Here is a 26,381-nt window from a genome sequence, read left to right as displayed (position 1 = left end):
AGACAGCATAGGACCTGAAAGCAATTCCTAAAGAAGAGTTCTAGAAGTGTTTCAAGCAACAGGCTTAGCAAGGACCTCGGTGCACAACTCCCAGAGAGCCTTCTTCATGCCCACACCAAAGGAACACTTAAAAGTTCTATCACGGGTTAAACAACCCGTCGGCAGACAAACACACATCTAAAGTGATTGCCAGCAACTGTCTTCCCAGAGAATCACACATGCTTTTGAGAAGTTCTAAAACTCTAGGAAGAAATGGAACTGGAAGCAAAGCCAGTCTGCTTTTTAGTTTTCCAGGGATGCTCAACAGCCTTTACAACTTTGATGAATACATCTTTGTTCAAAATCTGCCCAATACCTGCCAGATCTGCTTTGTTTTCCTCAATCAAGTCCTCTTTTTCTTTCAGAGGTTCACTGCCTAGTGCTTCTCTAACAAGATGACTTCCGAGCCAACATTTGAATTACCAAAAGCAAGAAGTTGCATGAACCCTGGCACTGACTACAGGCCACAAAGCACTTTCCATTATGAGTCCTCCTTCACACACCTGATTCCCGACCTTCCACTCCGTTCAAAGCAAGAGAAAAGCCAAATTCAGACACATTTGGCCTCTGGCTCTTACTCGGAAAACAGGTACTCTTCTGGAATGCCTCATCTGCTAAGGACCCTAAATCATTTGATGTGTTTCTATTGTTTTTTAGTTTAACTGTACACTCCCTAAAGGCAGGGTGGCCAGTGCATATGTATTTCCTCCCACTGCTTATGATACTTGGTATAGTATCTACTGCATAGAATTACTGTAGAATTTAAATTAAACAGGGCTTCCCTGGTGGCACAGTGGTTGAGAGTCCGCCTGCCGATGCAGGGGACACAGGTTCGTGCCCCAGTCTGGGAGGATCCCACATGCCGCGGAGCGGCTGGGCCCGTGAGCCATGGCCGCTGAGCCTGCGCATCCGGAGCCTGTGCTCCACAAAGGAGAGGCCACAACAGTGAGAGGCCCGCGTACCGCAAAAAATATAAATAAATAAAAATTAACTTAAACAGTATATATAATGTACTTAGTGACAATAAATGTTGTTATTCGCTCATGATACATCCCCTCAAGAAGTTGCTGGGGTTTACTTGACTTGAAGAGTCTGAAAACATGTTTCCATTCATATATATATCTAATGAAAACAAAACCAAATCACTGGTTTTGTTTTATGATGGCCTTTTCTTTTATGTTTTATGATGGTCTCCTAGATCATCTTAAAACATGTAACAAATCAAATATTGGACCCCACCTGCTCTGGAGTATGGAATTTCCTGGCAGAAATGGTACCTACAGTGAAAACACAGTCAAATGCAACACCACTGGGCCAATCTGACTCAAGAGGGTCCAAAGAGTGCCCTCCACGCTGCCACCCAGAGCTCTTTAATAATTCATCATAATCCTTTAGCTTCTCTTCAGTGGCCCACAGCCAAAGAAGAATGATCAAGAATCCAAAAATCATTTATAATTGACTCAAATCTGTTTCCCTAGATGCTTTCCCTTTCAACGGATTTATCTTCCAATTGATTCTGGATACACTCAAGTATTGACATCCCTTGTTGGCCTTTGGCAGGGTAAGAATCAAGGCAGAGCCAGGATGAGTCTGGACACTTCCTGTTTTGTTGCCCTGAAGACCCAACCCGAAAATCACATGACAAGGAGCACACGTTCATTTGGAGAACACCTAATAATACCCCCATCCCCACAGTGACACAGGGATGTCCAAGTCTACCACAGGTTTGGGGGCTGGGATGCTTGCTCTAGCTCATAAACCCAGGAGTGGTGAGGGCCTTTATACTCAGTACACTAAGGCTGCCCAAACAATCTGTGTGTGTGTGTGTGTGTGTGTGTGTGTGTGTGTGAGTGTGTGTGTGGTGTTAATGTACATGGTGTGTAGTGTGTGGGTGTGGGTGTGGGTGTGTGGTATGTGTGGTGTGTGGTGTGTGGTGTGTGGTGTGGGTGTGTGTAGTGCTGACTTCTGTGGTGGTGATGTATGTAGTTTGCGTGTGCTGTGGCTGTGTGTTCATGCAGTGTGTGTGTCTGCAGTATATGTGGTGTGTGCAGTGTGTGGGTGTGAGTGGCATGTGGATGTGTGTGCAGGGCTATCGATGGGTGGTGGGTGTGTGGCATGGAGGGGTGTGGGGTATGTGCGTGGCGAGGACGGATGTGTGTGGTGTGTGTATGAGACAGAGAGGTGTTCCAGAAAGGTCTTCACTGCATCTATGTTGACTGCTTTGCAAATGAAATGCACATGTACACATACAATAAACAGTCACCTCAGGCAATAAAAGGTGGTCAGGAGGCAAAGAGCTATGGAAACTCAGAGAACAGAAAAGTCCCTTCCAGCTGGGGTGATATGGATGGCTTCCTTGAGAGACACCAAATCCTGAGGGATGAGTAAGATTAAGGACGGACAAAGAGGATGTGGGCAGAGGAGAGGAGATGGGAGTAAGAGAACAAAGGTAGGAACTGAGAGAACAACGACAAGTTTAGTTGGCTGGAGCACCAGGGATGGACTCGAGGGGAATGTCCCACTCTGTCTTCTCGTTTCTCCCAGAAAGCAAAAAGAAGAGACATTTTAATGCTTGCATCCTGTATAATCCTCTTCAAAAACTTCCCACTTCTGAAGGTGGCCTTCTCGGAGCACACGTGAAAGCAGAAAGCAGACCCAGGCCACTGGCCACAGAACAAGACTTCCTTTGTTCCAGCCCCAGTGGCCGCCTCAGCCTCCCAAGCAGGACAGAGTTTCCTGAAACACTTAAGATGGGAGAGCAGGGGGCCTGTCAGCGCAAGGGCACCAATGCACTCAGATAGGCTCATTAAAAATCACTTGGCAACTCCTCGCAGCAGGGCAGCCCGCACCCTTCCAGGGCCTCCAGGTGTCCCTTTGGGCAGAAGGAAAAACACTGTGTGTCTCCGTCCATCTAAATCCGTGTGCAGAACAGGGCCACAAAGTGAGGCACGGGGCCGAGAGAAGCCCTTCCCAGCCTCCCGCGCTGAACAAAGGCCCAGCCCTCTCTTCCCCGGGCAGCCGGCACCCAGGGACCTCTCTTCCAACCCTCCCCTGAGCGCTGCCTGCCAGAGCCCAGCCAGGGCCCAGTGCACCAAGGGTCCTATGGAGCTTAGCACCAACACTGCCAAGTATTTCCTCTTTGCACTGAAAATCCGCCTGAAACGCGCCATTTTCAGAAGCTAATCTTTCCAATTTTATGTCGGCTCATCTGTTTGTTCCCCTCAGGAGAAGGTATGGAATCACCATTGGATGTCAGACCCAAAATGGAGGGGATTAAAATGAAAAACAGCTTTTAAATGTGACACTTTCTGTCCATTCAGGGAGTTAACAGCCCCTTGCAAAAGCCTTTAAAGGATCACAATGTGTAATGCTGAATACATAAAATCCTCCTTTCAGATGGTGAGAGCCCTGCGGGGTTTTTTTAAAATTTAATTGCATTCCAGGATCTTGGGTTTCCTGGTCTCCTACAGTCTCTGGATTTCAGCTTGGGGTTCCTCCTTTCCTCTGTTTTCCTCTAAAATATCCCCTACCTTTTCTCCGACCTAAAATCACCCAGCGTGTGTAGGGAGTGAGAAGGTGCTCGGAAAGGACCCACAGCCACCCCTCTCCTTCCTCCTGTGGGCCTAAGCATGTGATCCTTCAAAGTCACGATGAAGAAAAGCAGCTCATTACTAGCAACCTTTTAAAACTGGCAAGGATGGAAAGGAGACAGAATTTAGGCAACTGTTAGAGTGGCCCGCACAGAATCCCATTCCCTTTAGGTCCCGTGGCTCCCTCTGGACCCACAGCACTGCTCCAGGAGTTGCGTGGCTGACACCGTGAGTCACAGAGGGCTGGCGATGCCCTCATTTAATAAGACGTCTCCAATTTTAGTGTGAAAGAGCTGGCATACCTCTTTGCCATCTCCTCACACCCACCTACCCCTGCCATACACACAAAACACAAACTAAGGTTTTACTCTGGGGACAGGTCTCTCCTTTGATAGTTTACAATTTAAATTTCTGACATTTAGCAAACACCTTGTATTTCCCAAAGACGAATTAATCCCAAAGCTTAAAAGGTCATTCATAGAGGCATTTTTGTAAGATGTGGGGGGATTTTAAATATAGCATTTTTTGTATTGTATATTGTGTGGTAACTTTCCAAAGAACTAAGGAATGATTCCCTCATGAGAAGCCATCTCTTAATCAATCAATCAATCTCTCTCTCTCTCTCATGCCTTATGAACCATGAAGAAGGTTCTGTCCATGGTTACTGGAGTGGGTGGAACTTAGGAAATGTATGTCACTGCGGCTTTTCTAGCACCTAGAAGGTTAAGGGTCTGGGGCCCAGGAGGAGAGACAGGCGAGGGGCCAGAGCCGGAGAGTGGGGACGGCCGTGCCTGTACCACCATTTCCAAGGAGTACTGCAGTAGGATGTGAGATGCAGAGAAGAGAGACGGAAAGGCTCAGGTGTCAGGAAACAGTCCTGCTCCGTCTAGAAAAGGTGGCAAATAAACCTCGTGCTTCCTTTAATCCGTACAATCTCTGAACCACTCTGTCTCCAGCAAAATGGGGGGGAAGCGAGTCAACACAACAGGAATGAGATCCCCAGAGGCACACCCCACACTTGAAGTTGGTGTGAACAGAACATCAGAGCCCTGAGGATTTTAGCCTCGAGCCTTTGAAATCTCTTCTTCAATAGCAATGATTCATAAGCTAAACCCATTCTGCAGCAGCGTCTCAGTGACATTCCCAAGAGTAAATGAAAAACCTAAGCTTGAAGGATTAAGGATTCATCTTACCCTGTTGCTTGTAAGCTGAATTCCCCAAACTTCCTCTGTGTCGTTTCTTATAATAACTGCTCTTCACCTCTCCTCACCTGTCAGGTGGGCCCAGCCTTTAGAAGAATTATCCAGCCCCAAAGGCCACATAGGAGTCCAATCCATGGCAAAAAGCAGGAAAAGAAGAGGTAAAGGGGACCAATTTTGTCTGCAGGCGCGCCTTGTCTGGAAGACAGCCTGGAGCCACAGAGCTCCAGGGCTAACAGTTAGAGCTGGTGTCACACCCTCAAGAGCACAGAGAGGCCAGGTGTGTAAGTCTGCGGGGAAGGATGCTGGACACTTGCTCACAATGTGCGTGGAGGGCCCAGCCCCACAAACGTGGGTCAGCCAGGGCCACCATGAGGCTATCATTTTCACAAATACTTTATCGAAGCCTTCCTAGGTGACCACCATGGTCCCACACAATAGCAATGTGAGTAAAAAGGTGAACAAGACATTGCAGAGCACTGCTCCAGTGAAGCTTACACTTTATATTATGGTGAAATTTCACCCAGAGTTGCTAAATCTTCAGCATTTTCAACCAAAGTTGGACACTTAGAATTATTTGAAACCATCCCATTTTAAACACTGCCTGCGATTAAAAACAAACAAACAAAAAAACACAAAAAACACTGTGCAGGTCAAACAAAAATATGTCTGTGGGCTGCATTTGGTCCACAAGCCAACTTCTCTCAACCTCTGACCTACCATTTTTCATTTATTCAGAAGAGACTCACCTCCCCAGAGGCCCTTCTTAGACTAAATGATTTTCACAGCAGACTTTCTCAGTAAGATTGGGGCAGCAGTCCACAGGGATACTCACACCACTGTTTAGCTTATCGATGATTATTTTAAATAGAATTTATTATTCCTATTTTGACAGAGCTATCAGCAAAGGATTTTCTAAAATACTTAACTCCTGAGATTTTATTACTCAACAATATTTTTAAAACTCCTCAAGGACACAAAAAATTGTGACACAAACATAACCATCCCTTAACCATCTACTGCCCAGTCAAAAAGCCGCACGCATCTCGCATTTTGCTGGAAGCACCACTTCCGTTCAGTCATCTCAGAGACGACATAACAGCACGCTGCAACCTTACCTCCATGGTGTGCGTTTTTCCTGATGATGTCTGTCCATACGCAAAAATTGTCCCATTATAACCCTCAAGGACATCTGTGAGCAAGAAAAAAAAATTAACTCATTACTTTGATTGCATGCTAGTGCTGGTTGCCTGTTTTAACATTGCATTTTCCAAATGGCCCATCTCATTTTTCACACAAATGATGTATTTCAACTCCATGTGCATTTTAAGTAGAATTGTGAGATAAAAGCAGGAACGAGGGCCTCCACTGCTCCACAAAATAAAAATAAATGGACTCACACGGCTACAGAATATATTAATGAAGAAGGAGGCAGACACACTTTCTCCTGGTAACATCAAAATCGAAACAGGTATCGAGCAGTGTATTTTCTTTTTAGTAGAAAGGTATTTGAGTTTTCTTCTCCACGTTGATCTCTTGAGATCAGCTGAGGTGGGAAAAAAAACCCCAAAACATTATCGTGACCTGAGTGTCTGGAGTGAGGTGTAGAATAGGATTTCTCTCCTGAAGATCTGATTTGGGTCGGTTTAAACCCTGGCCCCGGCGGGCTCCTTGGGGAGGTTTCTTGAGAAGGCCATGCTAAGCCCCTTCGGAGCAGAGCTACTCCACAGCTGGGGGGACAGGGTCCCACTCTGTAAACTGAGACACACGGTGACAATCCGATCAGCCCGGAAACCAACTGGGTCCTGACTCGAATTTAGGGACTCTGTTTTTTCAGTGACTGTGCTAGCAAGATGACCCTGGCCCAAGAGCATCGGGAATTTCTTTTAGTTACACAAGAAGCAGACTGTGCCACACGCTGCAGGCTGCTTCCCTCTCTCTCATCCAGGGACAAGGGGAGGCGTGCGGACAGATGGACTGACGCTGCTATGAGCTGATGATTATCTGTGGGAATTCTTTCAAAGCAGCAAAGGTGATTAAAATATATTTAGTGCTCATTTCCCTTGATCCTACTTCATCCACAAAAACATCACTGAAAGCGGAATGATGCATAATTAATATTCCCTGACCCACCATCTCTATATAAAGGGAGGAAGTCCTCATTCCTAAAAGCACGGAGGGGTGGGGACAGGAGCCCCATAAGGGGGTGTCCTCTCCAAGGCCATTTACAGAAAAATCAAGCCAGCCAATCAGCTCTATTTCAGGCCCTGATTAAGTTGGTTTGTTTGCTTTTTTGGTCTCTCTCAATTTTATGATGCTGGTTAGTTTCTGTTGTTTTGTTGGGTCTTTTTTTTTTTTTTGCGGTACGCGGGCCTCTCACTGCTGCGGCCCCTCCCGTTGCGGAGCACAGGCTCCGGACACGCAGGCCCAGTGGTCATGGCTCACGGGCCCAGCCTCTCGGCGTCATGTGGGATCCTCCCGGACCGGGGCACGAACCCATGTCCCCTGCATCAGCAGGCAGACTCTCAACCACTGCGCCACCAGGGAAGCCCCTGTTGGGTCTTTTAAAAAAATTTTTTAATACACATTGTACTGGTCTGAGGTTTTGCAGTGTGAACTGGGATCAGAAAAGAAAGCAGGATTTTTCCTCGGGTAGTTAAAAAAAGAAAAATTAAGTGGCAGTTTTTTTTTAATCCTGGCAGCCCTCAAGAGTTTGTGTCAAGCTATATTGAGAGAGAGAAAATGTTCGCACGTATCCAACTTCTGGTAATGGTTTCCCTGGTAACAGGGGAAGCAAAAACGTGAAGACTACAGTGTAAGGGTTGGAGGTTCAAGCTTCAGTTTTCTCAAAAATGCCAACTTGCCCAGAGAAAAGATATCTACAGTCTGAAAATGGTGGCCGGAGTGGAGAGCTTCTACACAACCACAAATGTGACAGGCTTTCAGGGACCAAAGAAAGTGGTCTCCACCCTTGGTCGTTGTTTTCAAATTCTACATATCCATGGCACAAACAACTCCAGACAATGAGAATGCCAGCCACAATCCCAGCGCTAAAGCTCCTGTTTATTAGAGACTAAACCTCTCCCCCCACACTGAAAGGGCTTTCTTTCTTCTCTTAAGTCCCTGTGGAGGAAGTAGCCTGGGATGACCCCTTACCTCAGGTGTTGGGGCAGGAAGACGGCAGCCAAGGCCAGGGGTCCAGCTCCCTGGGTTCCTCATCGCAGCCGCTGGCCACCCTACTCATTCGCCTGCACACAGAGGCGGCCCTGAACAACTGCCCCACGCTGAAGAAATCTCAGCTCAGAACCCAGCTCTGCAGATGGGAGAAAACCCAGCACCTGCTTCTTCCTCCGCCAGGAAGCAATGGGACCAAGGCATCTGAATTTTGCCCCGCAGACAACCCCCAGGCTCAGTCCACCCCTCTAAATCCACCCTCACTAAGAGAATGCACCATCCTCCTAACTCCTAGTGAGTCACTGCTCGACAGACTCCCTCAGGTTAAGGACTGGGGCACATATATGCAAACAAGAGCTCATGGACAGCATCGCTTGTTTGGGGTAGAGAGTTGAGAGGCACATGAGACTCTTACTTGGAGAATCCCTGATTCTTTGCTGTGGCTATTTCAACACTGCGGGCAATTTCTTTTTTTTTTTTTTTTTTTTTTTTGAGAAAAAGAGAACACATAAGAGAAGCCCATTAGGACAAACTCCATGTGGCCTTTTTTTTTAACATCTTTATTGGAGTATAATTGCTTTAGAATGTTGTGTTAGTTTCTGCTGTATAACAAAGTGAATCAGCTCTCACCCTCCCTATCCCAGGGATACCACCCTGCATTTTGCAGCCCTCTAGGTGGTCACAAAGCACCGAGCTGATCTCCGAGCTGATCTCCCTGTGCTATGCCGCTGCTTCCCACTAGCTATCTATTTTACGTTTGGTACTGTATATATGTCCATGCCACTCTCTCACTTTGTCACAGCTTAACTTCCCCATCCCCCGTGTGGCCCTTAAAGTGTTCAGAATCATGTTACAATTAATTTGTTGTTGGAGAACCTACCTCTGGTGCTCAAGGTTGAACAGGGCTGATGCCGCCCTCTATCAACTGGATTCCGAATCAGAAGGTAATTTTAAAAGAAAACAGAAAACTCTTCAAACCCAGTGTTCTCTACTTTCTTCCAAACTCCAGGTCTGGGGGAGTTTGTTTGTTGTTGAGGCTGTATTTGCTTATGAGAGGAGAGGAGAGGCTGGGAGGGGGGCGCAGCCTAAAAGTGCATCTGGGCCTGGACCACTGAGATACGGAGAGATGGACACCCGCCAAGCACAGAGAGATGAGGGAACAGGCCTGTGCTCGGTGCCACTGAGCCACACAACCAACCCGCCTGCCTCTCGCTGAAACAGCCCACAGAAAGGCACTTTCATCACGCTGAGGGACAGGTCCTGGGGCCGAGGAGAGCATTTGTTTCAGAGTCTCCGCCATAACATAATGACTGTTTCTATACACCAGCCACAGAGCCAGGAACCAGCCCAGCTGGACAGAACCTTTCTTTGTGATGGAGTCTGGCGTGATGTGACCTCAGCTCACACCACACAGCCAGCGGCGCCCCACGAGCACAGCACACGTCCATCGAGCGGCCAAGCAAACCCAAAAGAGAGTCCACAGCGGGTGGGAAGAGCCCTGGGAGGGAGGAGTGGAACGGAGTCCTTGAAAATACTTGCTGCTTCCCGGTGCAGCCTTTAGAGCCAAGCTTTCCATCCTAGGTTTTATTAGTTCTGAGTCCAGGTCTTGCTGAAGCAGAAGAGTTAGTTCCATTATCAGGTAAGAATCTGGGGAAGACATAATCATACCTACGCACCAGGGTGCCTGAGGAGGCTGCTGTGGCCTCCTATCGACTCTCCAGGTGAAACAGTGGCCTGGTCGTGGCACCAGAGCCCCTGGCAATAGTGGCTGCAACTCATCCCTGGCTTGGAATCCTAAGGCTTTTGCCAGCCAACCACACTACTCAGGCAGGCGGTGCCCAGAGAACGCAGAGACCGTTCTGCCAAATGCCAGAGGCCAACCAGGATACTGGCCCCACCAGTCCGAGGGCAGGCACTGTGCCCAGGTGAGGGCGTGCAGCGTCTTCAGAATGGAAGTGTGTCTCACTATCGGCAGACAGCCAGGGCCACCCTTCAGCTCTGGAACCCAGTCTCCGTTCTCCGTTCTCTCCCCCTCCCCTTCCCCACCGCCATTCCTACCCCTGTCTTTTTGCAATGTGGTCCATATGGCCTGATGGAAAAGGAACAACTCATAAAATAATTATCAAATGCTCATTATGGGCCCACCAGAAAAGTGGGGGCAGGATAGTAAAATTCAAGTAAGTCAGATGAACTCAGGTTCAAGGCCCAGCCTCGCTTCACTACTCCCTCAATGACCTGGCCAAGTTACTTCACCTCAATTTCCTCTTTAGTACAAAGGGAATAATAATGCTCACACCTCATAAAGTTGTAAAGATTTAAAATGCAATAACATATGTAAAATGCATACAGGGTGCCTGACAGATAACAGCAGCTAAATAAATATAATTCTTCTTAAGAGTCATATATAATAAAATAATAAAATAGATCTGATAATATCCTAAGCTTGTGACTCTTCAATGGGTCCACATCACCTATAAGATAAAGCCCTTCAATTTCTATCAAATTCTGGTCCAGTCTAACTTTTCAGGTCTCATAACCATGCACCCTGTACCATTCTAAGCTGCCCATATAATTTGGGTCTTTATGCTTTTGCTTTTGCTATTTCTTCTGCTTGTACCACCCTGCATTTTCTATGCTCCTCAGAAACCCAACCTTTCCAAGAAGTCTTAATTCTCCAGTCCTCCTCTCTACCCACCAAAACCAGTAGTGACTTTCTTCTGTGCTCCCATAGCATTTTGCACACACCCATTCTAAAGCACATAATCCCCACGTGTATGATAATTGTGCATGCGTCTGTCTCTTTCCCTATACTTAAAGATTCTTGCAGTCTTATGTATCTTGGTGACTCCAGTCCCGAGCAGTACTTACCACATGGCAAATACCTAATATACTTTCATAAAAATATGAATGAAACAACTAAATGAATGCAATTTAGAGAAATTAGAACTGGAAAACAAGAAACCATCTTCTCTAGCACTGGATGGTCTACATCCAGTTAATTTGGAAGGCAAATGCCAGGGGTGGCTTCTGTAGGCTGGGACGCAGTTATTCTTATTTCAGTAATAGTGTCCAGTAACCATGGTTTTTAATTCCTACGGCATCCATAGGAACCTTTCTATTTACCATGCTGGTACTCACAAACCCTATAACCTCTTCTAGAAGAACTGGAAGAGATTCTACAGACTCTTTCAGAAGATGTTTTGAGAAATACACACCAGATAAAAAGGGGAGTGTGGGAGGTGCCAGGATTCTACAATCAAATGTTTGAAATATTTTTTTTTAACTCAGTGAAGTTGAAGGGAATGCAAAGACTGAGAGAGAATAAAGCTGTCCAGTTAAAAGGAGTCTTCCTGATCTCAAAAACATTAAGGGTTTAGATAGACTTGAAAAGAAAGCTCACCAGTCCACTACATTACCACGAATCACAGAGACCACGATTTAAACTTCCTTTAGAAGTCATTTGATTCAATTCTTGGCCTCTAGAAAAAAAAGACCTCCACTTCACCACCTTCCATACTTGATGTAAATAGGGCTTGTCATGGCCACAGATGCCTCAGCTGTACCTAGTAATCTATTCCAAGCAGTTCTTTCTTATATGCCTACATTTTATCTTGCTGATGCAGAAATACACAGCCACTTCCCTTCACACTAGCCTCAGTGGATATTAAAAAAAGTTAAACTTGGTCTTCATTATGCCCCTAATAATTTTCTTTCAAGGGAAAATAAGATACTCTTTATTGCTACAAAATGAGTATGTTCGTGTTATATGTATGGTGCCCAAGAAATGTCTGTTTACTATATCATGTCAGAGCCTGATTTTATTCTATTATTATTATTTTAATTAATTAGTTAATTAATTATTGGCTGCGTTGGGTCTTCATTGCTGCGCGCGGGCTGTCTCTAGCTGCAGAGTGTGGGGTCCATTCCTCACTGTGGAGCGTGGGCCTCTCACTGCGGTGGCCTCTCTTGTTGCGGAGCATGGGCTCCAGGCATGCAGGCTTCAGTAGTTGTGGCACGCGGGCTCAGCAGTTGTGGCACACAGGCTCCAGAGCGCAGGCGCAGCAGTTGTGGCACGCGGGCCCAGTTGCTCCGCGGCATGTGGGATCCGATCCTCCCGGACCAGGGATCGAACCTGTGTCCCCTGCATTGGCAGGCAGATTCCCAATCACTGCGCCACCAGGGAAGTCCCGATTTTATTCTAAATAGTTTTCTTTGTGGCTCACTATATATTGGGGCCTCAAGTTATCCATAGTTAGGGTGTCCACAGGAACCCCCCAGGGATTGCCCATTTCTGACATTTCATATATTATAGAGAATTCCAAGCGCTGAAAGGACCCAAACTTATCTAGTAAATAAAGACTCAAAGATTATTATTATTGTTTGTTAATCACAGGATTTTTAAAAAACAGAGTGTATCCATCTCTAATTACAATGTCAACTTAGAGAGGGCAGGTATGTGTTTAAATGGCCCTAACGCTTAGCATAGCACGTAGTAAATACTATTTAGATCTGATAATGAAGGAGGAGAGAAAAACAAGGAAATTCTGGCTCATATGTGATTAATCTTACTTTAATAAAAATATGAAAGAGTCTGACAATAGAGGGGAAGGAGGGCTGACTAGAAGCAAACTAGAACTATATATTCCAGAAAGAAAGAGCAAATATGTTTAGATAGAAAGAGAAGCAAAAGAGTAGAAGTAGAGAGAAGACAAAACTTACCACCAGATACAGGCCCAAACAATTAATTCAAAAAAAGCTCATATTCAGGCATATTTTTTTCTCTTCAATTTTCTATAATAATCTTACTGTGAACACCGTCTAATTTAAGTGATGTCTGCAACAAGAATGTGACTAACCATGCACCTCAGCAAGGAACATTACATTCTGATGGGCGTCTCCCACGCACGTGTCCAGGGTCAGAATTAATCTAACAGATGTACCCAGGGCTGATTTTCACGCATTTCAAGTAGTTAGGTTAGTCAGCTCGGCTTCTAAAAATAAGTGAATCTAATATGACAAGGTGTTTGGGGTTTTTTGGTTGGTTTGTTTGTTTTACTTTTCACTCTTTGAATCTAGCACTGCCTATAAAAGTGGTAGCATCAAGACATTTGAAAGCACAATTGCTGCAGCATTCAAATTTGAAGGCAAGGATTTAATGATGAAAAGCAAAGTATGAAAGGCAAAGATGCCCCTCAGCTCTGTCCAGATGGTGAGCTCCCCAAAGGCAAGCTCCATCCTGCCCCTGATTTAAAAGGGCAAGGTAGAGCAACGTGTAAATTGCTTTGTCTCCCTGCTGTTATTTTGACACGGATCCTTCAGGACCAAGGCCAGTCCCAGAGAATAGGACTGATCTCTAAGACACAAATTCAGGCTTCAGGCTACCTATGTGGAAGAACAAATGTCAGGATCTGGGCGGCATGCTTGAAAGTGGGTTAGATGAAAGTACAATTGAGGAATGCTGACTAGCAAGAACAACTCACTAACCAGCAAGGTAATGTGATCTTAGGATGCTGTAGAAAATTCCTTGACGCCCAAGAATTTTCCACATTTAAAGCTTCTTCCTGAAGACTATACTTTCAGGGATCATTTCTATTGACACATACATACTACTATATATAAATAGACAACTGTATAGCACAGAGAACTCTACTCAGTACTCTGTAATAGCTTATATGGGAAAAGAAGATAAAAAAGAGTAGATACATATAGGTATAACAGATTCACTTTGCTGTACACCTGAAACTAACACAATATTGTAAATCAATTATACCCCAATAAAAAAATTTAAAATTAAAAAAGAAAAAAAAGCTTCTTTCTGAAGAGACAGATGCACAAAACAAATCAACCAAAAATACACAACTGGAGTCTCAGAATAGATATTTTTCTCCTGAGGAGGTACTATACCTTCAGCAGTATTTTAGAACCATTACAGGAATAGCGTGACTATGGCTTACCTTGCTTTTAAACTTCTGGGTGAGAGAATAACTCTGCCCAAAAGGTGGCAAAAGAAATAAAGAAATCTCCTTGGAAAGGAGGTATTGAGGAGTTAAATAACTTGCCTGACATCACAGCAAATCAGGGCCAGAACTCGCTATAATTCAGTGTTTCCAATTAGCAGGCCTCTGCTTATGGTCAAAGGGTATTGATTCCTAGGCTGTGAATACCACTTACTGTCTTCCATTACTCTGAAGCGCCCCGAAGAAATGAAGAGTTAGCACTTACCTTTGACAATTTGCTTTGCACACGCGTTGTAAACCTGCTCTTGGGTCGTGGTGGGAGGCAGCACTCTGTCGAAGACATATGGCTTTCCTTGCTAGAAGGAAACGGCAAAGCACATTAGACGCTTAGAAAGAAAAGGCACTAATGGCACTAGTCAGACCACAGGCACTAAGTCACCAAGCCCACTCTTTAAGGCAGTTCCTTACCAAGACTAGGGAAATTTTCTTTCTTTTTTTTAAAATAAATTTATTTTTTTATTTTTGGCTGCGTTGGGTCTTCGTTGCTGTGCACGGGCTAAGTGCGGTGAGCGGGGGCTACTCTTCGTTGCAGTGCGCAGGTTTCTCATTGCGGTGGCTTCTCTTGTTGCGGAGCACGGGCTCTAGGCACGCAGGCTTCAGTAGTTGTGGCACTCGGGCTCAGTAGTTGTGGCGCATGCGCTTAGTTGCTCCGCAGCATGTGGGATCTTCCCGGACCAGGGCTCGAACTCATGTCCCCTGCATTGGTAGGCGGATTCTTAACCACTGTACCACCAGGGAAGCCCAAGGCTAGGGAAATTTTCTAACATGAACAACATGTTTGTGTGTGTGTACTGTATGTTGAGAATCGGAAAGGAGAAAGAAGAAAAACATTTTTTTTTTCTACTTGAAGCACCTTTTCTGATGAAATGTAGGTTGACACGTCATTCACACATTTAAACAAATATTTAGTCACTGAGAGTTTCTTCTGATCCAGCCATAGACTAGTTGCTAACCAATCAGAAGACAGTCCTGCCTGGAGAACATTCAATCAAGTGTGACAGCTATAATGAACAAGAAAGCAAACACACAGGAAAATGCAACGTGCCTAGGAATAACGTATAGGGACAGAGGGGATGAGAGAAGGCCAAAGAAGACCTCCGTGAAGCAGTACCAGTTAAGTGGATCTTTAAAAGATCAGAAAAGTTGAGGCATGTGAAGAACCGTGGAAGAACATTCCAGGCAAAGGGTGGAGCAGACAGGAAGGGGCCAGGGGTGCTCAAGGAACTAGAGGGTGTACAAGAGGAGATGGGAAAGGAAATTAGCCAAGGTAACGCACTTGGATTTTATTCAGTGGGAAGATGCCATGATCTGACTTAAGAAGCTGCTCTTAGTAGCCAGATATTATTGCTCTGTGTCCTAGATTACTCTAGTGTTTTCTTCACATGCATAAGTGGTGTCTTAACTGGGTGGAGGCTTTGGAGATAAAGGGGGGCCTCTACATAAATATATTTATAAATATATAAATCAAGTGCTCTCCCCAGGTGTGGGCTCTGGGGATTTGGCCCGACACTGGGCTGTGTGCGATTGGAGGAGGGAACTGCCGGAGGGAAGGGAAGAGGTTCTGCTGAGGTGCTACTGACTCCGGAGGTGCAGAGCCCTGACACTCCACCACTCAGCGTTCAACAAGCAGTTACTGGGCGTTTCCACGCCCGGTGCTGCACACTGGGGAAGCAGGTAGGGAGGAAAGACACAGCCTCTTCCCCAGGAGAACCCCCCATCACAGCACCCCTTCCCCACCAATTACCACCCAGGCAAGGGGTGGTCCTCCCCCGGCCCCTTCACCTTCATTTTCCCCAAGTGCAGAAGGGAGGGCAGGAGAAGAGAAGGGAGGAGAGGAGAGAGCCAAGAGCCTCCTTCACTCCCACCCTGCACCTCCTACACGTGGCTCTGGACACGGGGAACCACTCAAGGACAAGTCTGACACCCTGAAAAGATAACCGCTCATGGGGGATCCAAGGACAAGGCTTGTTACATCCTATAACCTTCACACAAAAGGAAGCACACAGCTGTCAGACCGGCTTAATATTTCACTCCTCTATGTCTATGGTAAAGCCACATGTAGATGAGGCTACACGTTAGGGCTGTGCTCTCGAGCTTTAGTCTTTAAAAAAACAAGATTGCGCCAACCAGGTAAACGAGCTACTTCCAGCTTGGTTTTAGAAAAAAATGGAGAATTTTCAGGTACGATCACATTTTGTTTTTATACAAAGCAGCAGAACCATTCATTCTGTTAAAATTCTGGAAAGGGATTATTTCCTGATGTTTTGTTCCCAGCAAGTCTCATTCAATCAGTGAATCTAGTATTTGGCTGAATAACCACGATTATATCCTCACTGTAATCTATTGCCAATGATCAGCCCACCATATTCTTAGCAGCTTTATCTATTTGTAAAATTCAACTAAATGTCAGTAGTGTAAAAGGTTAGAATAAACATTTACAGAGTTTGCCTAAGTATCTGTCGTCCGCTGAACCTTCTGGAAAGAAAATGCAGCTTTGCTTAATTTAAAACAAATCCATCATTTCTCCAAACTTGATGAGAATCACCAAAATAAACCGTCTTGCGTACAGCATGATCCTGCTTTAGGTTTTGGAGAAAATGCACTTGACACAGCAGGGGAAAGGACCTATTAAATTATAGTATATGATACAAAAAATAGGACTCCCCAATTTTGCCCTTTAATTGAAAATGTTTATTGGAGTGTGCTATGCTTTCACTTTAAAAGACGTAGAAAGCAAGAAATCTCTACTCTTCATTTCAATAATATCACATTTACCAAGTGACAAACGCATAATATAACAATTTTCCATAAGCTGAAGTTAATTCCCAAACAGAAACTGCCTTCGAGAAAAGAGAAAATTTAGAAAATGGTTTGTTATGAGACTTATCTTGTCAGGATTAGAACATAAATTAGTTAAAAATGTAAGCATTTTTATGTGTCTTTTCGTGCACTGAGGCGGTCATCGGCTTTTATTTTCAAGAACTGACTTGTGGCACGGTGTGCCAGCTGTATATACAACGGCCATTTAAGCAAAAATAACAACAACGAACTCATCACTCTCTGCTGTTTTGGTAAAGAAATGAAAATCTCACAAATCCTGGTTGAGACCGCAGCAAAGACCCTCAGGAGACAGGAGTCTCCCTGTTTCTGATCCCACTGTGGCCGAGGGTTTCTGTGGGCAGGCAACGGGCCCAGCTTGCTCTAGTTGTCACTACATTTGCAGCTGCAGAATAAATTTTTGGATTTACATCTTAATATGGGTGCTGGGTGCTAACACTTGAAACTGAATGATGAGGTCACCAGTTACTCCTTCTGGAGACACTTTCCTTTCCAGGCACCTATTCAGCACATGGTCCTCTGAGACTTCTCTGGCCACTCTGTCCATGACCTTTGCTGATGTCTCTTCCAGACTTCTGTGTGACAGTGTGCCCTGGACCCAGACCTCAGCCTCCTCTCTGTAATTCAAATGAACATGTCAGCCTTCAAATCTCACCCAAGCTCCGGATTCATATACTCAATCTCCTGCTAGACATTTCCACTTGGATGTTCATTAGCCATCTCAAACTTGACTGGACAAAAAAGAACCATCAAGCCCTCTATGTCTGAGTAAGAACTGCACCACCAATCACCTAGTACTCAGGCCAAAATCATCCATCATGTCCCATAGATTCCAAATCCAAAATATATCCCAAATTGTATCACTTCTCACCATCTACACCACATAACCCCAGTCCAAGCCACCATCGTTTCTCATCAAGACAACAGCTACAGTCTCCTGACTGGTCTCCCTGCCTCCATTCTTGGTCCTAACAATCCAATCTTCACTTAGCAGTCAGAGTGGGCTTTCTAGAACTATAAATCAAATGATATCATCCCTCTTAAAATTCTCCAGTGGCTCCTATTATACTTAGACTAGACCCTCTCCACCCTCAGCTCCCTGCATTCTCCTCCATCTTACTACAGCGTAGCCCACTGGACTTCCTTCAGTACTGTACTTATTCCTCAGCTCAGAGCCTTTGCTCTTAACGCTTCCACCTTCTTGGAATTCTCTCACTGCAGATCTTCACTTGGCTCACCACAGATCTTCATTTGGCTGTCTCTTCATCCCCTGTCAGATGTCAACTCCAACTTCTCCTCCTTTGAGGGCTTCCGTGACCCTAAACTAAAGCAGCCCCACCCCACCCTGACATCACTTTCTGTTACATTACCCTATTTGGTTTGCTCCACAGAAATTACTATGTGACCCATTCTCAACCAATCAAATGGACCACTACTATTAAAGCATCTAACCAGCTAAGACAGAAGCCATATAAATGCCAAGACCTAATTGCATGTTATGCAAACCTGCTGCAATTTATGAAAGGAATCTGGATGGGACACACACTCCACATACATTACAACTGAAAATAAGGCAACCCAGCTTTGCCATGGAAGTCTCTCGCAGAGCAGTGCTAATTGCATGGGAGCGGTGTAGCTAAATAACTTACCAGGATCACATACAAAAAAATAACAGCAGATGGTTCTTACGTTTTTATAGTTAAAATTAAAAAACAAAAAAGTCAAACCACCAGAATTCCTATCAAGTTATTGAGAGCAAAGTGTCTGTGAACTATATGGCCTGTCTGTTAACCCATTTGACCCGTTACCCAACAACTGTTCCCCATCCTGGAAGGAATATTACTCTGGGAGACAGAAGAAAGCAAAAGACGCACTTAAAGTTTTAGAAAATGGGCACCAGGAGAGAGGTTAAGGAAACTGAAATTAATTATGCCCAAGAAGAGATAATCAAGAGGTAATCTAATAACAATCTCTGAGACCAACCAAGCGTTGTGACCAAAGGGGGCCAATGATTTAAATGATTTTTCTTCTATCTTTATTAAGAAAGAAAGAAACAGGAAAAAAAAGACTTAAATTTCCACAAGATTTAAACTCACTCTGTGGGATTATCTTCAGACACTGAGTAGAGGAAGTGATTACTGAGAATATCACTAACCTCTCCATCCCAGGTGTTTGTGCGATTTCACTCCTGAAAGTACAGAATATGACAGGTTCTTCCTGTGCTGACCACCTTCTCACTACCGTCCACCAACACCATCACCAACCACTGTGATCCAAATCCTTTAATATTTTATCTCTTTTAATTCTCACAGTAACTCCATGAGGTAGGTATTATTATCTCCATTTCACAAACTGGAAAACTAAGGCCCAGTCACATCACCAGCTCTATTACTTTGGGGAAATTACTTTAAGTCTCTAATTTCAAGCGTTCCTCCTTTAAATCATGCTGTTTTCCTAGGTAGCTAATGATTTATTGGAAAAGTAGGAGACACATGGAACAGCAGATGTTAGGACTAACATGAAAGATGGAAGCAAAGCGATTAATGAGGCAACAAAAGACAGAGAGCCCTACCATAGCCTACAGGAGTCGAGACAGTGTTAACCATGAAGTTGGGATTGACAGGTACCCAATGAGGAAAGAAGGGCTTAAGATCAGGAAAGAAGGACAAGACTGGCAAGAAACACGGTGGGCACGCACGTGGCAAGGCTTCCTTGCAACAGAAGGAATTAAAAACAGGTGAAAGCCAACCAGAGGCAAGGAAAAGGCAGATGTAAGACCTGTTATGAAAAGAAGGAGTTATTAAGAAAAATTCTAAAATTTTTCAGAGCCAAAACGTCCTTGGTCCAAACCCAGCACTGTGCTTTACAAACAAACAAACGAGACTGGGAGAGGGTAGATGACCTGCAGAAAGTCACCCAGCCAATTAGGTGGCCAGCAGGTCTCTGCCTAGAATCCAGACCTCCTGGTTCCCTGTCTCATGCTCTGAGAGTTCTGGCTTTAGAATCAGTTGCTCTCTCTGAACATCAAGGAAACAAGCATGAGCCTCTGGTACTTTTTTCCCCTGCTTTCTTCCCCATCAATTCTAAATTACTTCCAAATATACAATTGATTAGTTCAACAAAGAGTTCTTGCTATGAGAGCTGGAGCAGTACAGCAGGAGAATTAGAATCATGGCCTCCCAGAGTTAACAGGAACTTGAGAGTCAGCCCATCCGATGCCCTCTCAATGCACAGCTCTCATCTCCACAGCCCTGCGAGGCAGCAGGGAACCTGCTCGAAACTCAACTAGCTCCAATTGTTAGAAAGTTGTGTTCTTGTATTGATTTAAAATCGGCATCCCTGAAGCATTAGACCTGGCGCTGTCCTCCAGAACAAGACAGACCAAGGGGGCTTCCCTGGTGGTGCAGTGGTTGAGAGTCCGCCTGCCGATGCAGGGGACACGGGATCGTGCCCCGGTCCGGGAAGATCCCACATGCCGCAGAGCGGCTGGGCCCGTGAGCCATGGCCGCTGAGCCTGCGCGTCCGGAGCCTGTGCTCCGCAACGGGAGAGGCCACAGCAGTGAGAGGCCCGCGTACCGCAAAAAAAAAAAAGACAGACCAAGGCTCTTGGCCTACATTTACATGGCAGTTTTTTTTCACTTTGGGAGCTACGTGTTCAACATCCAAATCTCTTTTCTCTGAGAGAGAAAGGCACATGTGCTTCCTTCCAGAAAGGTGTATGGATTTGTCTTGAATTGAAGGACTCCAAAGACGTCCAAGGTTAAGACATCAATAAAACATTATATTAGTTTGCACAAGAATAAATCAAATAAGATAAACTCATAAACTGTCCAGGGCTTGGCAAACAATCAGAAAATGTTTCTAAAACACTAACTAAAAAGCAGGAAGCCTTTGGGTTAATGTTGATACTCATTTTTTTATTGACACAAATATTCTGCCAGAATAAGTTTTGTTTTGTGTTGTTTATTGACATACAGCTCACATACCATGAAATTCACCCCTTTAATAAGAAAGTACAATTCAGTGGTTGTCAGAACATCCACTAGGTTGTGCAACCATCACCTCTGTCTAATTCCAGAGCATTTTCGTCCCCCTAAAGAGAAACTCTGTACACATTAGCAGTCACTCCCCAGCCTCTCAATTCCCCCTGCCCTGGGAAACCACTAAGCTACTTCCTGTCTTTACAGATTTGCCTGTCCTGGAATCATATGATATGTAGCTTTTTGTGACAGGTTTCTTTTACTTATAATGTTTTCGAGGTTCATCCATGTTGTAGAATGAACCACTTCATTCACTTTCATGACTGAATAAAATTCCACTGTATGCATTTACCACATTTCATGTGTCCATTCACCAACTGATGGACATTTGGGTTGTTTCCAGTTTTGGGCTATTATGAGTCCTGCTATGAACATTCATGTAGAAGTTTTTATGTAGACATATATTTTCATTTCTCCTGGTTATGTAACTAGGAGTAGAATTTCTCTACGTTTAACTTTTTGAAGAACTGACAAATTGTTTTCCAAAGTGGCTATACCATTTTACATTCCCACCAGCAGCATATCAGGGTTCTAATTTCTCCACATCCTTGTCAACACTTGTAATTATCTGTTTTCTTTATTATGGCCATCCTAGTGGGCACGCAGTGGTATTTCTTGCTGATATCGGGAGAAGTTTTTAAACTGACACTTACATAATAAAATCTATATTAATATATATCATGGACACAGAGGTGTTCCCAGGCATTGTAACACATTGTTGTGCTGTTACGTTAACATTTATAAAATGGCCCGGAATGAATCATCTTATGAAAACTATAAGTTATACACATCCACATGCTTTAAGAAAGAGAACAGTGGACCAGGAGGAGGGGACTTATAAAAGGATTTAGAACAGTGTTTCTGTACTCCTCACTCCAGTAGCCAATACTTAATGTTGCCCAAAGAAGGCTGCCTACCAAATACACTTGGGTATAATTCCCATTTCTCTGAGGCTCAGTTTCCTTGTCTGTAAAACAGAGTCAATATTATCCACAATTCAGGCCTCCTGTGAGGATTAGATGTGCTCATGCAAGTAAAGGATCTAGGGCAGTGCCTGGTGTTACAGAAGATGCTCAAGACATGGTCAGTGTTATGCTGTTATGAAAAATTTGAGCCAATTTTCAGCGGGCATTTGTATTGCAAACTTACTCAGCAGTGACCCTTTAAAGGAAGGGATACCAATAAGTGATAATCATTCATAATGTACCAGCTCCGAGACTTGGCATGCTGGTGCCCGTACCACACCCAAGTGCCAAATCACACCTCAGGCATCTAGGCCCCCCGGTCTGCGACTCGTGAGGTCTGCTCCACAGAGCATGGGGGCCACTTAATTTCCAGGGGTCCTCGAAAAAGGTACTCTGTTCTAAGGCCATCTCCTACACTCTTTAAAAATAAATAGAATTTCCATGTTCAGTCATAAAGCTTGTTCAGGAAAGCAGAGGAGCTGTGTCTGGTACAGGCACTTGTAGACTCACCAGCTTTGCTATTACAGATTTGGACCCTCCTGGAAACATCTGTGATTATACCAACTGCAAACCTAAAGCAGATGCTTCCAGGGTCCTGACCATATCCCCTCAATCTTCACCATTTCCACGCACACTGGCCTGACCTCCAGCATCTGCATGTCTGCCTGAGGGCTCTTCTGGCGCCGGAGCCCTCTCCGTCACCCGCAGCAGGCCAGAAGGACCTCCCCAGCACCAGCCCAGTGGTCTTCAACCAATGACTGACAGGAGTTGGGGTAAACACTTCAGCTCCCTCACCCAGGGGTGGAAGGGGAGGGGAGAGTGACTCTGAGGCAGGTATTCCAAACTGGCTCCCAGGGTTCCCCACTGGGATGGAACTCCCATTGCACGTGGTGGTAACCTGGCGTGATGACACGCTCTCTGTTGGTTTCCTTCTCTTCCCTGTCTCACTTCTCCACTCTTCATCAGTGTGTCCAGGAACCACTTCCCAAAGAAACTTGAATTTGAATCCGTTCCAGTGTCTGCTTCTGGGAAGGTTCAAAGTAAGGCAAAATCCCAGACATTTTTGCTCTTTCAATCAGTAAGTAGGTCCTAAGAGATTCGGGGTTTGTTGAATCACTGTCAAATATGGAGCCATCACATTTGGTTGATGTCCAGACCAGGGACGGGGGGTAGGTGAGTGGAAATTGAAATCCTTATTAAAATTTAACAGGGTGTGGGTTTGGGATGCTGTCCTAGAAAAAGAGGTGACTTTTTCTTCATCAAAAGGTGCTGGTCACTTGCCAAGCCTTGGGTCCATGGGGCCACATCTGCCCAGAGGATTACCAATTTCTCGCCTACACAAATGAGGGCTCCAGGCTCCCGAAGATCCTGACCTAGCAGAGTGTCTTGTACATAGCGGTACAGGGTAGGTGCTCAATAAAATTCTGCTGCTGCTGATGATGACTAATGCCTGCAGACGAGCATGCAGGGTGCCAGGACGCCATGAAATGGTGCTGGGGTGCTGGAGGGAGGGACGGAATCCATACTCATTGTCTCTCTCCAGAGTATCAGAAACATCAGTTGTTACTGACCATACTCGTCCCCCACCTCCAAGATTTTAGCAGTCATGGAGTTGCCCTATCTTTTTCTGCATTCCTTTACTCCTCTCTACCCCATCACCTACCTTCCCGTGTATCTGGAACTGGCCTGCAAATTCCCAAAGCAGAAAGAAACCTCACCGTGCCAAAGCATCCCATACCCAGCAGTGACCAGCTCTTTCCCATCACTGTTACATCCTCTGCTGGGTCCACCAATCTGCAAATGTAGCCTCACAAGGAAACCCTGAGGCCGATCAGCCTGATTGTTCCCATCAGCTGAACCCTCCAGCTCCATCTTCTCGCCACTCCACTGCCTGTCCCCATCTACGCTGGGATGACTCTGTGACGGGGGATAGAAATGCTAAGCCAGAGCTGGGCGCAAACATTCCCATCTCCCTCCCCACACTGGCTCTGTGCCCCAGGGAAGGAGCTTGGTGCCAGTTCTGGCCAAAGCCAAGGCTGTTCCCAGGAGAGGCTGCAATAAAACTGACGTCCGTGAAGCCAGTGGAAGCAATTGGCTTCCACTGGAGTTGCCAAGGCAGTGCCAACCTCTGCACGTCTTGAGAATGAACAAAGGCAACACACAAGCATGAATCTTGTAAGCCTTCTTCCTGTAGGGAACCAGCCTCAAATTCTTTCCTTCCTGCCAAAAGTCCTGTGCATGGACACACAAGCACTGTCAACATTGCAGACAGCTATGAAAAAACACTCTGGGAAGGCAAACTGCCCAAGTGACAATGAAGAAATTCCGAATTATTGCCTGGCTAATGGACAAAATGAAGACAGAAGCGTTACTTTTGTTAGAGAAATTAATGGGATCTGTGTTTCAAAAATAAGGTTCTTATTTGTATGTGATTTTCTCTTATCAAAATACAATAAACTCCCCTCAGTCTTTGCCCTTCAGCTGTTCTGTACCCTAATCTACCAAGACATAGAGATTAGGAGAGAGTCAGAGGAATTGATTCTACTCTAGGACCTCGTCCCACACATACTTTGTGACCTTAAACAATTTACCTATATTTTCTGGGTCTCTTCCTCTCTGACAAGTGAAAGATTGGCTGTTTCCAGCTCTAACATGTTGTTAATAGTAATGAGGACCACAGGGGTTCTGGAATTTTTCCCTATAAGAGTGGCTTCTGTCTTGACCACATAGGGCATGAGAGGATGTAATCTTTAAACTGGAGTGAGCTCAATGTTCTATATACTTGGAGAAATGAGTAAAAGTTGCTGCTGTAGTTGTTTCAGGAGATCTGATTTTCTGCCAAGTCAATTCGTGGGGAATAAAAAAACCAAACCTTCTCACTGGAGAGAAGGTGAAAAGCTATTTCATTGAAGGGAGGGTTTATTTTGCCAAATGAAAGAGAGCAAAAACGACTCTGAGTCTTCTTTCTGGGGCACGCCACCCTGGTGGCAGCTTCCTCGTGAGGCACTGGGCAATCCAGTCCAACTGCCTCTCTGCAAATCTCTCCCAGTGATGCCAAGACTCCCGGTGGCATCTCCAACAACACAGAAGCCACATGGTTAACACATACATGTTCTCGTCCCTTTAGTTAAACAATGAAATATAAAAAGTTTTCCCCAGACCTGAACTTGACTAGGTGTGGGGCGCACAGAGACTTCTGATAAACGCGCACTGCAAATATTCACTACAAATAGAACTAATATTCTACTAATTTTTTCACTCTTCAGAAACAGCTTACATAATTGTAATTTTCCCATGCATTGGACAGCAATTTTGCTTTTATGGTATATTCAGGTCCCTCATCTCCATTTCTTCCACATGATTTTGGTGGCTGGGCAGGAATATCAGCTTCCCTTTCCGAAGAATAACTTCCCATGACCATATGCAAAGCAACAATTTGAGCTGAGACTGGGATCCAGAATTCCTGGTTCCCAGCCAAGCCTTCTACCCATAACACCATATTGCATCTTGTCATTGATCCTCCAAGAACATAGTCTCCAACTACAGATTTTCTAAGAATTCCACACATTTGAGTTTAGAACACAGTATAGCTTCGCTTTTAAGGTTTTAACCTTGCTTTTAATGCAGTATATGGCTTGCTTTTACATATTACTGAAAAGACGACTCCCATACATTACAGAAAAGAATGTCCCACAAAACAGAATGCTTCCATTAACCCAAACCAGCACCAGTTGTTAAGTTTGGGGTAGCTATGTTATAGTGGGCATCTAGGGCGCCAGCCCCATTGAATTAGAGAGCATTAGCACTATAAAGGGAAGCTGCTCCATGCAAGCTCATTAGATCTTCCACATCCAGCGAAGCCTAGAATGGACGGGCTGGAACTCCGGATGCATAAGGCTCATGCATCCCAGTCTAATGAAACTATATCATCATCTACGAGAACAGAAGTTTGACCCATGAAAGCAGACTTACCCAGTTAGCAAATGAGGTACTTGGGACACAACAACAATAACCAAAAAATAATGTTTTGTTGTTGTTTTAAAGATTCAGTGTTACTGAATTCAGCCACAATTTTGTATTCAGCAAGCCTAAAAAAAGCCGTTTTAAGTGCAGTGGACACAGAAGGCTTGCATCTTTTAAAAAATTTAAATTTTACTTGGAGGATAGGGCACCATATTTGTCAGCACTTAAGGCACTGGAAGGTCTGGGCGACCACAAACAAGTTGGGATTTAAAGAGCAAAGTCTCCCAACACTTCCTTCTGCCTGCCCACGCCGCTCCTCCAGACCTGAAGTTCCACCATGTGAACCATTAACAGATCAGACAACAAGAGAAACTAGTATGGTTCCAGAAGGCTGTTAGAAATAGCTTTCTAGGGGCTTTCCTGGTGGCGCAGTGGTTGAGAGTCCGCCTGCCGATGCAGGGGACACGGTTTCGCGCCCCGGTCCGGGAAGATCCCACATGCCGCGGAGCGGCTGGGCCCGTGAGCCATGGCCGCTGGGCCTGCGCGTCCGGAGCCT

General features: G+C 45.1%; 1 protein-coding gene across 1 annotated transcript in view; it reads right to left on the bottom strand.

Annotated features, from left to right (window-relative positions):
- KIF5C (kinesin family member 5C) overlaps positions 1-26,381 on the bottom strand; it is a 147,026-nt gene that overhangs the window by 78,340 nt on the left and 42,305 nt on the right. Inside the window, 2 exon segments of the mRNA XM_065881158.1 lie at positions 5,947-6,020; positions 14,225-14,315. Coding sequence (XP_065737230.1) covers positions 5,947-6,020; positions 14,225-14,315 — 165 coding nt within the window.

The sequence above is a fragment of the Phocoena phocoena genome, chromosome 7 (assembly GCF_963924675.1).
Source record: "Phocoena phocoena chromosome 7, mPhoPho1.1, whole genome shotgun sequence".
Taxonomy (NCBI): Eukaryota; Metazoa; Chordata; class Mammalia; order Artiodactyla; family Phocoenidae; genus Phocoena; species Phocoena phocoena.
The sequence above is the reverse complement of the archived record's forward strand: the minus strand, read 5'-3'. Positions and strand labels throughout refer to the sequence as shown.